Raw genomic sequence first — 16,393 nt, forward strand, 5'->3', positions numbered from 1 at the left:
TAAGGATGTTATCATGCTTTTGGGGTGCTTTTCAAACCATTGATTTTAAAATGAGAAGCAAGTACAAAACAACAGGTAGGATTCAGCCAGAATGCCCAGACACTGACTCAATGGCCTTTCAAGGGAATGGGGAACATTGAAGCACATGGATGTAGAATAATGAGTTTTGCTTAGAGGCTAGATGAAGACAGAAGACTCAAACTCCACAGTAACCTTGCGCACATTACGTTGCTTGGAGACGGATATGATGAATACAATGTCCTCAAAAGCAATATCCTAACCTTTTGGCACCGACATGCTTCCACGGTCTCAGGACAAGGCCTGGGTCTCTTGGTCTGGGCCCAAACATATGAGGATCACTGTGCACACACACACACAAACTCTCATAAATGCTCTACGGCTATCCATCAACCCTCCCCACCTGCATCACATCTGCTCCCGCACCAAATGCAGTCTCCAAACTCCTTCATGTTTGTGCTGCAGCAAGGTGTCATTAATTCCTCCATTTATAAAATCTGCACGGCTATATATACACACTGCTTGATTAAAGTTGGGCGCAGTAATTGAAGTGAATACCCGTTTATGGGATGAAGGAGTAACTGCTCCCCAAACACCCCATGGCTCATCGCTGTCTTTGCCTCCAGCTCTCTCGTTTTCTCTTTTTTGAACGTGTATATAAATATAGGGCCCTCCTGTCTTGTGAAGGATGTCCTCTCAATTACCTCCTTGCACTTTGCAAAGGTTAAAACAAAGTATTCGCACGCTTACGTGATGTGAACACAAAGTCGACATATAGATATGTTTCAGGCAAGCAGGTTTGGTGCTGTAAATATTTCACAGTCTTTACGAAACTAAACTGAATAGCTAAATCAGTTTGTATATGCAATTTCCTTTCGAAAGATCTGTTTGCTAACAGGAGGGGTAGTGTAGCCAAGTCCCACTGGTTCAAGATCTTTATTGGTAACCAAAAGGTTTGAATTAGTGAGGGATGATCCTTGAGAACTGATTACATTTGTGCCCTAGGGGGAAATTCACTAAGAATGAGTTGCGCACAAATTGATAGTGTTGTTTGTTTTTATGCTCTGTCCGTGATGTTTTAATGCCCGCTTCACTAAAAGAATTATGCAAATCAGGTCACTGTGCAAATACACCCAGAAAATTAGCGTGAACACAATTTGCACTCTCCATTTTGCAGACCAGAGTGCTAGATTACAAAAAAAAAGCCACCACAATTTAACATACTATGCTAAGTCTGTATAGCATTGTTCCTGAGTTGGCTCCAAAAATACAAGTGTGCTCATTCGATGAATTACTTCTCCTTGATAAAGAGAAAATATTAACAAACATCTTTCTTAAATAAAATAACTTTACTGTCTGCTTTCCATAGGGAGTAACAGTGCAATGCTAATTGCTAATGCTAACTTTACAGTACATACATCAAAGTCATGCAGCCAGAAATGGTCAACGGGTTTAAAAGCAAAAATGTATAGCTCATATTGTTAGTATAGTTCAGTAAAAACTAAAAAATCTGTCATTATTTACTATATATATATATATATATATGTATGTATGTATACTCTGGACTGTATGTAGCCAGTAACCCATGAAATTTGTAATATGTAACCTAAAACGCACTTTAGTAACCCTTTTAGTTGTCTACATTGTCTTCTCCTCAATTACTCTTGGTTCATTAAATTAACTTCATGTCAGTTAAAAGGTGGTAGTGGACAAAATAAATTAATTTGGCTTAACTCAGATTAGCTTTTTCAACTTTAAGTCTTTACAGCCAGAGGGACTGCTTTTCCTGAATATAGCATTTAATTGAACTAATTACTTGCTCAGCTGACTTACTTCACAGGTTTGTCTTCGGTCATCTCCTCTGGTATTAAATTCTACTTTAAGTGCTGCAGTTTAGCATAACGTTTAGCCTAAAGAAAGGAATTGTATGAACCAATTTCAAATAAATAAGTGGCAAGAAGTACACACGAGTAAATGCTGACATTGGTGGCCTGTCAGCCTGAGATGTGTCGGCAAATGCAGTAGGAGATATGTGGACCAGACTTATTATGAAATGAGCGAGAACAAACATCATCATTATAATGAGATGAGAACATCTCTGTTTGTTGATGATAAGGCAATCGATGGCCCACAGCCGCGAATGACAGGACAAACAGCAGTGAGAATCAGCAGTGAGAGAACAGAGCACATTTTCAACACTGACTAAAAGGGAATATGCTAATTTTCCTTGTACATCATAGAAAGGTCACAGAAACGGTTACATAAAAAGATAGCATCAAAATAAGCTGCTACGTACAGCTGCATACATGTGTTGTGTCACTTTCCCGTGACCTTTGCCAATGAGTTCCTACATTTACACAGGGGCAGATCACTAAAAAATATAAAATCAATGTCTTATCCACTAAAAAACACTTTAACCAGGTATAAAATTGACCAAAATAGTGCTGAGAGAATTTAAATTAAATCACTGTTATTCTTTTCAATGCAAAAATGCCTCTTTTTCTATGTACATGAGGCTATTTTTACCATTTTCACAAAATTCAGTGCTATTTGAATGGCAGAAATTCATGTAACGCTACTGAAAAGCAAACATATTTGTGTACATTACATTTCCTATTGGTCATGGACTAATTCATCAAACGATGGAAAAGAATGTCATAACTGGGTTGTGTCATTACCTGATTTGCATAATTTAGGACGTCAAATAAAATGCATACAGTGTGTGCAAATAAACAATGTTATTATTGATTCTAAAAGAGGACCTTTTAGAAATTCACTTTTACATGGTGTCCGAACATAAATGTGTGTCGGCAATGCATGTACACAACCACCCTTTAATGATAAAAATCCACCCACTCTTTTAAACTCCATAAATCATAAGCAGTGTCTCAGAATAAGCCGTTTGCAGTTTCTATGCAATGTGACATGAAATTGCACAAGCCCCGCCCATGACTGGCGACGGAATCAGCTTAGCCAAAGTCCCTTTAAGACAAGTCATTTCACTCGGCGGCCATCTTTGAAACGCCTCTCGGGCATCCAAGTGCAGCTCCTATCTCTTTGAATGGGGAAACATCAAATTCTCCAAAGCTGTTTGCCAAGCTTTCGATTAAATTCCATATTTGAAATCACCAATGAAATCTGACAACAACTGTCTCATTGATTTTGTTTCTAAACGCTCGAATCATGACTAAAAACTGTATTTTTCAGGCTGAATTCGGAGGCGCGCGTCTGGCTGTTTCTATAGGAACCAGAGCTTCTAACGGCCGCTGCAGTGATGCGATGAATTTACCAATCGGCGATTGGCTCTTATTTAGAAGGCGGGACTAATTCCACCATATTGCGCGTTGCACTTTCTCCCATTCAAAACAATACGAGTGATGCATCTTGTGTTATTCTATAGTCTTTGCTTTGTCTTATGTTTATCTCCTTGCCACAGCATTTAACAGCAGCATTTAAGTAAGAAATTATTTTTAAAACTTTTTACTAAAATTATTCAATCAAGAGCAATGAGTGATTTTGTTTATCTTTTGTTGTTTGGTTCATATTAACAGCATATACAGCAGTAGGTACTGTATATAACGCTGCTCTCACATTAATACACAGATCTAATACATGCGATTTCTTTCCCTGCTGTTTACGCTCACAGACATAACCGACTGTGTTTATGTGAACTTTGTGTGTTTTTAACATAAACTTGTGTGTATTTGACAGTGCAATAAGACGTGAAATAGAAATCAGTTTAATACTCACAGGACATGCCGTCTGACAGCCAGCTTTCTGTGAGTGTGCTTTGGATGTGTGTTTAGAAAACCATATATCAGAAGTTTAAACTGATATGGCTTTAAAATACATGCAAATAAAAAACTTTCATGATGACGAAGACCTGCAATGTCACGTGAGCGTGGCACGATAGATGATAATCAGAAACAAACAGATGTTTTGCTAGTTTTTGGCAGAGTATCTGGACCAAGGCATGAGCTGTACAGGCTCTGCCCTCTTCTGGAAAGCAGGATGGGGAGCAGTAGCTCATTTGCATTTGAAGCATGCATGAAAACAGCATGTTTTTTTCCTTCCACTCAAAAATGCGCATTTACAACATGGTATAGTAAATGATCTGGGGCATTTTGAACTGAAACTTCACAGATATATTCTGAGGACACCTGAAACTTATATTACATCTTGTAAAAATGGGCATAATTTAAGGCTAAAGTATACTTTGTTTTTCATTCGTACCCTAGGGTATGCGTACATAACCCCTCCAGTTCTACTCGCACCACTCCAAGCAGGCGTTTCTGGCATGAAAGGCAGCCGCGCTAACAAGGACGCTAAAGACCGTAGCCTCTAGCATCAGTCTCTGCATGCCTCTGGAGATCAGGGGAGTGAGGTTTACCCACACAGCTCTTACTAGCTTGCCTCCGTTACACTCACCCCCACTAAACCTCACTCCCATCCGGGTCATGGCACCAATTTAACCCATCCAGTGCTACTCGCACCACTCCGAGCGGGATTCCAACCAGCGTTTCTGACGTGGTAGCCATTACACGTACAGTGTTTCATCATCAGCACAGTGCTCACTTTCACACGCTTACAGTCTCATATATCACGTTCAATTTTGGCCTTTAATTTGACTCACTCACATAAACCATTTCTAAAGTTGAAGTTCATGGTAGAGGCACCCTAGATTTTTGAATTAGCATGAAGGCGAATCACCCCTAATAATTTGAAGTCTAGGCTTAAGAAGCAAATGATTGAATTTCTAGGCAAAAATTCATTAAAATGGACATTCTTATTTATGACGTTTTTTAGCAAATTAAAATACCGTCTGTGCAAGGCTTCCTATTAATGAACTTTTTTTCACTCATTTTTATTCTCTCTCTCGTCATGTTTTTTCTTCTCTCCTCTACCCGGTGAACTTGCCACACTAATAGGTTATGAATAATTCTGTTTCAGCTTAGATGGCAATTAGCCACAATGCTAGAGGCTATCCTTCTTCCCCTGTAGAGGTGTAGGGATTTACGAGTGTCAACTAGACGAGGCACACACACTTTCCTTCGATTCCTAAGCAATTACAAGCTAGATTCTTCAAAACATCTCATATTGATAAAGAGCAGCCCATTAACATCAAGGCTACCATCGACAAGGCTTCTGACTGGCAGTGCAATTCATTCATACTGGGATGTGTTCTCCAGCTGAAGCTGTTCCTTATTCAGAGCCATGTTTATTCACTTCAGCCCTTCTGGGGCTTTTCACCGACTTCCAGTCTGTCTTATCAGAGAGCTCAGCAGCTTTCCAGGATAGAATTATCAGCCTGAGGAACACACACTTTCTTATTTGTTCATTTTAACAATGGGCCGAAAAATGATGAGGTTCCTTATTAACGCCAAGCTGCATCTCAGACCGGTGGACGAACCTTGACATACTCAGATAGGCCAGCTGTCATTAGGCTAGTGCCTGGCTAATGGCTATAGGGAGCGTGTAGAATGTACATAAATGTCTAGGGTGCTCATTTTAGACGGACGCAGAGGTGCTGTTAAAGCAAGAGATGAAGGGAACACCTTCGAACAATCGTCAATCAGAAACAATCCCTCTGTCACGGCTGATTTGGAGACAGAGAGAACTGCTAATGATCTAGTCATCAATACAAAAAAAAAATGAAAATGGTAACACGTTAGAAGACGATCTTGAAATGGTTATTATATACTAAAAGTAAATTATAGTTAACTAAAACTAAAAATAAACAATAAAGGATTAGTTCACTTTAAAATGAAAATTACCCAAAGATTTATTCACCCTCAAGCCCTCCTAGGTGTATATGACTTTCTATACGGAAGGGGGTATGGCGGAAGTTAGATATTTTACTTTATAACTTGTTAAATATGGATATTTTTCTTACATGAATGCATCGCTTCATGTCAGAAGCCCTTTATTCACCCCCAGAGCCGGGTGGAGTATGTTTATGATGGATGGATGCACTTTCTTGAGCTTCAAACTCGTTGCCCCCGTTCATTGCAATTATAAAGCTTGGACGCATCAGGATATTTATTAATATAACTCCGATTGTGTTCATCAGAAAGAAGAAAGTCATATACACCTACACTCTAAAAAATGCTGGGTTAAAAACAACCCAAGTTGGGTTGAAAATGGACAAACCCAGCAATTGGGTTGTTTTAACCCAGCAGTAGGGTTAAATGTTTGCCCAACCTGCTGGGTAGTTTTAACTCAACTATTGTTTAAAAATTACTGTATTGCTTAATTAAAATTAACCCAAAGTATGTTGGAAATGAACATTTATTAATGTTCAATGAATAATTATTAAACAATAAACATTTATTAAATTGCTTATTAATACATTTATATTAATAAACTATTAAACTATTAAATTTCTATTAATAAAATATTAAAGCTTATTAATAAACATTCACCTTTTGTCTATTATTGTTGCCTCTAATTGCATCTGGTTTTTAATTTCCCAACTATTTTGGGTTCATTTTAAGCTAGCCATATAGCAATTTTTAAACAATAGTTGGCTTAAATAAAACTACCCAGCAGGTCGGGCAAACATTTAACCCAGCCGCTGGGTTAAAACAACCCAATCACTGGGATTGTCCATTTTCAACCCAACTTGGGTTGTTTTTAACCCAGCATTTTTTAGAGTGTAGGGTGGCTTGAGAGTGAGTAAATCTTGGGGTAATTTTCATTTTAAAGAGAACTAATCCTTTAACTTGAAGTACTTAAAGAACAAAAACTAAATAAACTAATCAATAAAAATTAATAAAAACTAAATAGACATTTTTAAAAAATTACATAAAAGAGAAAACACTCAAAATGATGCAAAAATAACAAACTAACAAGCAGAAAATATCAAAATAATTCAAAATATTAACAAAAACTATAATAGTATATCAATACTAAAATAACACTAATACAAGCGTTTTTCATTTTGAACTATTTCACTGTACATTTATGATCTGCAAAGCATTAAATAATGTTCTAATAAAGTTTGTTTGCCTTATTTATGAACATTAGTGAAGCTCTTATAAAGTGTTAGAAAAAATAAATTAGAGATAGGAACATGCGTAAAACGATTAAAAGCAAATCAGCTCTCTTTGTAATCTTTGCATTTTCATCGCCTCAGAGTTTCCCAAATGGTGCTTTGGAGCACAGCATGAATATAAGCAGTGAGTGGGGAAGTTCAAAGTGAAGTGCTATGAATTACACACAAACACACAGACACGCACACACACACACACACACACACACACACACACACACACACACACTACTCTACCTCCCATTCAAATGTCCTTATCACATGGAGACAGTCAGCCGTAATGATCAGCCCATTCTGGCCCAAATTCTCAAGCTCTAACAGAGAAAATACGGCAGACTTCCAAATAACAAACATAGGACAAAGCACTTCAAAGCCACAGGCGACGAGCTAAAAGACAACACAAAAGATTGTAGGTCAGCTTCTGGGTGCAACACTTCTGCCAACTACATAATGCCAAAAGTTGATCTGAGCAAATTATGGTCCACTTAATCCTGAATGTACGGTCCTTGTTCATCTCAATTGAAGATGGCTTCAAATCAGCACATACTGTTCCACACACCTGATGGAGAGAAAATACAGAACGGTACATTTCGGCTGTGTATTCATACTCACACATGACTGTGAGCAAAACGTTCCCTGATGCCAGGACGACCTTCTCCCGTGTTGCTCGGTCATAGATTCCTACATGGCATTCATAAGGTCCGTTGTCTGAGATGCGGACCTCTGGGAGCCTGTGGAAAAAAAAGATCAAAGTGTACTGTAAGACATTTTCAGTGACTCAAAGACTGAATATGATTATTTTGTGTGTGTGTGTGTGTGTGTGTGTGTGTGTGTGTGTGTGTGTGTGTGTGTGTGTGTGTGTGTGTGTGTGTGTGTGTGTCAAGCTCCCATGATAAATCTACTCTGGAAAAAAAGATGTAGACACAATTTTCACTCAGAAATTGCTAGTAAATTCCATAAATAATTATAAAGAATCACAATGAAAAAGTGAAATTTTAAAGTACAATGACAAAAGTAGCATACTAATCTGTTTTACAGTGTACAAATATTGAAGATGTGTGTGTTCACTACTCACTGCCCCTAATGTGTGTGCACTAACTAGATGGGTTAAATGCAAATAAAGGACAAATTCTGAGTATGGGCTACCATACTTGGCCTTCACGTCACTTTCACTTTCATCACGTTGTTAGGAGGTTGCTAGGCAGTTATTTAGTTTCTGCCCTCAAGACTCTGATATTATAGGCTTTAGATATGGTTTTGGATCTACCCTCAATGTACTAAAACTACAGTCTTTTTTTTTTTCATCTGCAAGGTGAAAATCATTTTTTTGGGAAATCCAATTCTTTAGAAAAGCAATATCACATCTCTACATGACTCCAAAGGAAATGATAAAGTATACAAAAGAAGTGTTTTATTATAATGCAGAGTCAAAGGCTTCTTTCTTTATCCTGAACACGGACTACAATGCAAATCAAAGCGAGATTTTCAGCTCCAGGTATAGCAGATCAAAACTGAGGACAATTGTCCTTCCTGGCCTCCCGTAGGAGACGAGAGACTGCAGCGAAGCTGAAGAATCTGGGTGTGCTGTCATACTAATGTGCCAGACGAAAGACAAGAGAGACCAATGCCTAAGAAAACAGTTGTCTGTCTGCTGCTCAACACATTCCTATAATGCCTCACTCCATCCATCCATTTCTGTTGTCCCTGGAGCCCCACAGAGAGGGGTAGACTGCTGACGTTGGCTGATAGAGATACACAGATGCTCGACCCTGTGGTCCATTTTTGTAGCTTTTACCTATTTCATTCTGTTCCTCTCTTTTTCTTTGCATCATTCTCTCTCAGGGCCCCAAATAAAACAAATAGCAGACTAACTGTACTGGCTGGGGAAAAATGGCTATTGCTGCAAACCATAAAAATAGATTAGAAAATGTGGGCCAAGTTTCATCTTGAAAACTATAATGATGGGCAATTTTGAGCTCTAGACTACAAAAAAATAATTTTCTGAAGACTTTTTTTGTCTTGTTTTCCAGGACAAATATCCAGAAAATCATTTAAACCATAGGTGCATTTAGTTGGAAAGTAAAATTGTTTTTTAGAAAATCATTTTAGGCAGTAATTTTATTTATTATCTTGTTTACAGATGTACACTACCATTCAAAAGTTTGGGGTCAGTAAGATTTTTAATGTTTGTGAAAGACGTCTCTTTTGCTCACCAAGTCTGCATTTATTTGATCAAAAATACACTAAAAACAGTGATATTGTGAAATATTATTATAATTTAAAATAGCTGATTTCTATTTTAATATATTTTCCAATGTAATTTATTCCTCAATGACAAAGCTGAATTACTCCAGTCTTCAGTGTCACATGATCCTACAGAAATCATTCTAATAAGCCGATTTGCTGCTCAAGAAAAAAATTCTTATTATTATTATCAATGTTGAAAATATTTGTCGAAATACATTTTTGATTAATTTAATGTATACTTGTTAAAGGATTAGTCCACTTTTAAATAAACTTTTCCTGATAATTTACTCACCCCCATGTCATGTCATGTCCATGTCTTTCTTTCTTCAGTCAGAAAGAAATTAAAGTTTTTGATGAAAACATTCCAGGATTTTTTTCCATATAGTGGACTTCAATGGGCACCAAACAGCTGAAGATCAAAATTAGTATCACTGCAGCTTCAAATTGTTCTACATGATCCCAGACGAGAAATAATGGTCTTATCTAGAGAAACAATCACTAATTTTCTAAAAAATTTTTACAATTTTTTATACATTTTAACCAGAAATGCTCATCTTGAACTAGCTCTCTTCTTCTTCTCTATTAGAATCAGGGCAGTGTAGACACTGCTAAGTGTATTACTGCCCTCCTCAAGTCAAAGTTTGAACTAATTTTTATATGCAATATGCTAGTTCAATAGTATATAACAGTTAGTTCAAACTTTGACCTGTGGAGGGCTGTAATACACTTAGCAGTGTCCACACTGCCGGAATTCCAGTAGAGAAGAGAACTAGTTCAAGATGAGCATTTCTGGTTAAAATTTATAAAATTTTATTTTATTTTTTTTAGAAAATGAGTGATTGTTTTTCTAGATAAGACCATTATTTCTCATCTGGGATCATGTAGAACAATTTGAAGCTGCAGTGAAACTAATTTTGACCTTCAACTGTTTGGTGCCCATTGAAGTCCACTATATGGAGAAAAATCCTGGAATGTTTTCATCAAAAACTTTAATTTCTTTTCGACTGAAGAAAGAAAGACATGGACATGACATGACATGGGGGTGAGTAAATTATCAGGAAAAGTTTATTTAAAAGTGGACTAATCCTTTAAAAAAATAAAAATATTTTTCCAAAAATAGAAGGAAAAAAAAAGAAAAGAAAAGAAAAGAAAAGAAAAGAAAAGAAAAGAAAAGAAAAAAACCCTGTGCCACCCCCAATCTTTTGAACGAAATAGACTTTTCGCAATTAAGAAAAGACGGCTTTTATATTGCCCTCTTTCTAGGTTACAAAACACGTCTGAGTCTATCTTTGTTTGCATCTTCTTTCAGCTCATGTTCCACATTCTGGATATGACAATTTTCTAAAACTCTCTCTCTCTCTCTCTCTCTCTCTCTCTCTCAAAAAATAAATAAATAAATAAAAAAATCTCAGCCTCTCCCTTCGCTTCAGTCAAGCAATCCCTTTAACAATCTCAACGTTGTCTGCATGTGCTCGGCGCCGGTCGACAAAGTCCTGCTGCTCAGCCCCTTTAAAACAAGCCGAAAACAGCTAGATTGACCGAAACCAAGCTCATTTATATTGAATGAGGGCAGCGGGTGAGTTCTTAGCACAAGCGAATAAGCATTCCTTTCATGTACGCCTCCACCCCTCCCCACCGTGGCTTTCTTTCCCCCTGCACCTCAGATAGCTCACTTAGGCTTGATGAGTAGAAACACAGGCAGAGTTAATTGCTGTGCGTTCACCATCATGGCGAGGGAAACAATGCAGTGGCTGTAAATAAAACCACTCTGCTATTTCTCCTCACAGATGTCTATAATTTTAACCACATCTATTGGCAATTTTTTGAGTTTTTATTGTTGTTTTTGTTAGTTTTTTCACCCCTTACTTCCAGGGCTGCTTGACATGCACAGACCGTGATGATTGGATGAGAGGTTTGGCTCCGGCTTTGTACATTGGCATTGGTCTCACGTTCCACCCTGCAAGTGTCCTCTCTCTGGATGAGCTTTACTGCCCGGGTCTCTGAATCCCAGCCAGCACATTTCTCAATTCCTGTCTCTCTCACCCTCTTAGCTCTCCACCACTCCTCCTCTCTCCTTTTCGACACTCTCTGTCTCTTATTCGCTCATTCTCTCCCCTCTGTTGCATACTTCCTCTTTGGATTGCTGAAATGACGGTGATGTTGCACAATAGTCTGGCTCGCTCTGGTATTCAGTTCTTCAAAATAACCTCAATGGGACTGAAACTCCAGCTCCTTCACAGTCTTTCTCACTTTCACCCCCTCTGTATTCTCTCTCTCTCTCACTGTGCTCTAAAATTGTAGATGGATTGTTAATCAGAGAGTAATAAAAAGCCGATTAGCACTAAATCACACCGAAGCAAGGAGGGATTTGCCTAGCCAGGTCCTGCCACTCTGCAGTGTGTTTAAGTGTGTGTGTGTGTGTGTGCGCTGAAAGGGACAGAGCGCTCGCTGCCAGGAATATAACATTCTGTAATTACAGAAATGTGCCATGAATTTCTCAGCTGAGGCCTGTTCTTATTGGTCGTTGTGGGCGTATGATGTTAGAATATGTCCAAGGCTGAATTTATGGTGTTGGAATATTCGCAGTAGCTCATGATTTCATGAGTCATCAAACACAGAGGTCAGCTGAGGTCATCTTTTACTTGTATATTCACTCATAGAGGTTTGAACATCAGCTTAAACAAACCCCCCCTCCCCCCCCCCCAATCAATTACATTCAATGTTATTTATGCATGAAAGGATTTGTGAATGATTTACACAAAAAGTTTTTTTTTTTTTTTTTTTTTTTTTCAAGAAATCCATTGTTTGTTGCATGAGATTCATTGTGAGTACAGTCATAGTACTGGTCAACCAATATGGGATTTTCAATGGCAGATGTCGATGTCTAAAAAGCCACATGCATGGTTGCTGCAATTAAATATCTGAAAATCTTTAAAAATGAATTAACTTAATAAATTAAATTAACTGAATTATAATGACACTCGGGGGCCTCTGCAATTCAAGACAAAACAACAACAACAAAAACAAACATTAATTAAAATGCCACTCGGGGGCCTCTGAAAACTTTTAAAGGGTCAGCAAGATGAACAGAAGAAAACAAAACACACAAAAAAAACAAAACAAAAAACAAAACAAAACAAAACAAAAAAAATAAAAAAATAAAATGCCACTCGGGGGGCCTCTGCAAATTTGCAAAGGCTCAGCAATATAAACAAAACAAAACAAAACAAAACAAAACAAAACAAAACAAAACAAAACAAAACAAAACAAAACAAAACAAAACATAAATGCCACTCGGGGGGCCTCTGCAAATTTTCAAAGGTTCAGCAAGATTAAAAAAACAAAACAAAACAAAACAAAAAACAAAACAAAACAAAACAAATTAATGAAAGATAAATAAAAATAAAAATAAAATAAATATAAAAAATAATTTTGGACAACTACAGTACTAAAAATCAAGATGTTGTGTACTTACTGACGAGACTGATGATAACCAAATGACCAAATTTTAGCTAAATAATTGGCCTGACTGGTACATCAGTCTTTACTATAGATATATATATAGAATAATCATAAAATAGAATAAATAAAAATAAAATTGTGGACTAGACAAACTAGAGACACTAAATTTTAACATTTTTTACATTGCATATTCACACACCCAAATCCCATTACAGTGTCCTCACTTCAAAACTAAAAAGAGAAATCACATGCCTCAATGACACAAAACATATTTCATCTCTCTCTTTTAACACAGTTGTCACGTTTCAGTAAAGAGTCATGAAAAAAAATATGATAGATGTGCATGATAATCAGGGGCTTTTATTGAAGAACGGGCTTCTTCTGAAGGACCCTGGAGGGCCCGGTGGGCGTAAGTGCTTTTGTTTCGGAGTATAAAGTCGAATGTTTTGCCAAGAGCAGTTGGGTCTCATAGGAACAGGTGGAGAATTGAGGTGTCCATGATAATGAGAGAAGAGGGCCAGGTTAGAGTGCAAGGGGAGGGTCCTGTGGACCTGTTTGAGATTTGATGGACAGCTCAAACTCTCCATCTTAATCCACTGGCAGCTTAGTGACAAGGAGAAGCTAGTGAAGAACAAGAAGAAAGACCTAACATTATGACTTCTATTAAATATTAAAAAGAAACAGAATTAATTTTTCAAACACCTTCAACAACGTAGCCTCCTTTAGGGGGATTGTGAGGGGAAAGTTTAGAAAAGACATAGAAATTTCAATTTGGCATGTAATAATTTGACACCTTGTGTTGAGTTTTCCAGGGAATTCAAACTGTCATTTAAGGGACTGGCAAATGATTAGAAATAAGCAGTTCTAAACGATGCTTTTATTCTCCATTATTTCAAGAGATACGTATACTTCTGAGCAGCATGCAGGCAGGCATCACTGCTTTCTCAGTTTAATGTGAAAACAATTCAACTTCTATGGCGCAGCTAGAGACAGACATGTCTATCTCTCTGCTTTCATTTTCAGAAAGATCCTTACTTGTGCATTTATTTACAGGCGAAAGGCTGAGAACTGAATTAGAGTGGCAAGGCCTGCTGGTGTGGCGTTTTGCCACTCCGGAATGAAAATGAGAGATAATACCTGTGAAATATCCTGTTTGGGTGCTCTGGATCTCCCACAGAATGCTGTGTCGGAGGCTGCAGGAAAAGGATTTATGAAGTGTGTACACTTGTGTGTCATTCAAGTGTCTGTGCTGCAAAAAATTGTCACTCTAGCCATCAATCACACATCCGCCAGTCCATCCATTCATCTGTCCATCCGTCCGTCTGTCCATCCATCCAACCATCCATCCATAGGTTTTTGGTTTTATTGGCTGCTAGCCAAATGGGTTTAAGCATTATGCTTGCTAGGACTGGGTGATATGACGAGATATATCATGGTGATGATATCAAGTGTGAATCGATTCAACTTTTTCTATATCATTTATGTATTGCAGTATACAAATATAGCTGTGCTTTTAGTATATATAACCAGCTTTTAGTGGGAGTTAGGAGTTATTGACAAAGAGCGATAAAGAAACATGGACAAATGAGTAATAAAGAGCAGGATGTGCTTGACGTTTTTAAAAGTGAGCTATTAAATTATTAAAAGTGCAATATGCTGCAAACAGAACTCACATTCAGTATTCACACACTTACAGGCAGCTTTCTGCTGTAAATGGTCAAATACACAAAAATATGTACAAATCACTGCTCTTGACTGCATAACTTTTGTAACTTTAATATGAATCAATTTATATTTAATTAAAACAGTGAATACTATGCAGCGTTTTATTTTACATTTGATTACTTCATTATATTACTGTAGTATTTCTTATTTCTGATAGGTAGACCGGCCTAAAAAAACAAACAACTTTAATTCATATCCTTGTTCTGTTGTATTTATTTGTTCTTTTGCGTGTTTCTTTGTTCTTACTTTATTACTGACTGTTTGCTTGTCTTCAATAACTGATTACATTAGTTATCCTGGTATAAGTTTTTGTGGTATTGAATCTGGTTTTGAGAAAAGTGAAATTTCACTGGTATCTAAAATTTTAAAACCTAAAACCTTTTAAAATCTAAAACCTTACTTCCAGAAAAAAAAAAAAAAAAGACTATATCATGATACAGTATATATTGTAACTGTGAAAATTACTTATATTACTTAATATCGCATGTGATTTATTTGTGTCCTGTGGTGTGTTCACCAATAGTAATAGACTGCAGTGTAACCTGGTCAGAAATAAGTACAGAAATGGCACAGATGACACCCAATCTTTTTGAGAAGTTGGTGGTAGAGTTAGGTGAATAAGTCCAGAAAAAGTCCAGATAGATGCCAGCCAAATAGTGATACTTCACTGAATGGCCAATTTCACATGTGTTTTGTGTATTTTCAAAATACACAGTACTGTATTTGAATTTAAATAATAATAATACAAATTACAGAATTTAAGAATTAGGTATTTTTTGCATTTTTATTTTACATATATTTTCATGTATTTATGCCCATCTCCGCTTGTATTGACAAACTTCACATAAGTTTAAGCATAGTTACATAAGTACATTTAAACTATGCTTAAAACAACTATGCTTTCAGAGAATAAATCTTGAGTTAAGTAGATTTTTAACTGTAAAACATAATACTGTTTATGATTTTTGAGACAATGGGCCCTATTTTAACGATCTAAATGCAAAGTGTAAAGCGCATGGCGCAGGTGCACTCAGGGCATGTCCAAATCCACTTTTGCTATTTTAACGACGGAAAAACGGTCCGTGCGCCGGGGCGCATTTTTGAAATGGGTTGTCCCTGTTCTCTTAATGAGTAATGGGCGTAACGTTCAATAAACCAATCAGAGTGTCAGATGCGCTCGCGTCATGGCGGATTGCTATTTACATGGCGGAATTTGTTGGCGGAAAAGCTGAACGCTTTTCAATCGAAGAAACTGATCTGCTCGTGCGCGAAGTTAAAGCGTCCGAGCAGATCATCTACGGGACAAGCAGGAATCCACCAAAGCTTCCCGAGGTGAAGAAGGCGTGGGATGAATTAGCAGTGATTGTGTCCTCGTCTTCTGGCATCAGATGTTTTGCTGAAATTACCTGTTAAGTGGCCAGTCAATCTTTCAGTCGTCTGCGTTGGATGCAGGCTTTCAAATAGCTCCGCGCGATGAGTCAGTTAATATATATATATGTGTGTGTGTATTGGCACGATTTTTCAATTAATTAGCCAATTTCGTTCATCATTATAAGTAGTAATAGGCTGAATTGAAAATAGGTAGCCTAATTCTAATACACGCAATGACTATTCATCATTACATTTTTGTATTTATGTAGCCTACACAATAATATTCTTTTACACTGTAATCCTTTTGTTTTTAATATTTGGCATGTTTGTGTGATGCGCATCCCTGTGTGTAATAAGCAAAGTCAACGCGCACTGTGGATGCGCCCAGAGGCGCAGTTTCTACCAACGCGCTCTAACAAAAAAATATTGCGCCATTGACTTTAGACTTCAGACCAGGTTTGAGTTGGTCTATGGCACAGTCTATTTTCAGCTCCTTAAAATAGCAATGCGCCTGAACAC

General features: G+C 37.3%; 1 protein-coding gene across 5 annotated transcripts in view; it reads right to left on the reverse strand.

The window, feature by feature from the left end:
• Nucleotides 1–16,393, reverse strand: part of igsf21a (immunoglobin superfamily, member 21a) — a 268,267-nt gene that overhangs the window by 75,999 nt on the left and 175,875 nt on the right. For all 5 annotated transcript variants that reach the window (XM_048173320.1, XM_048173321.1, XM_048173324.1 and 2 more), the window contains one exon: nucleotides 7,682–7,800. In XM_048173320.1, the coding sequence (XP_048029277.1) occupies nucleotides 7,682–7,800 (119 nt within the window). The remainder of the gene's footprint in view (nucleotides 1–7,681; nucleotides 7,801–16,393) is intronic.

This window comes from Megalobrama amblycephala, linkage group LG21 (assembly GCF_018812025.1).
Source record: "Megalobrama amblycephala isolate DHTTF-2021 linkage group LG21, ASM1881202v1, whole genome shotgun sequence".
Classification (NCBI taxonomy): domain Eukaryota; kingdom Metazoa; phylum Chordata; class Actinopteri; order Cypriniformes; family Xenocyprididae; genus Megalobrama; species Megalobrama amblycephala.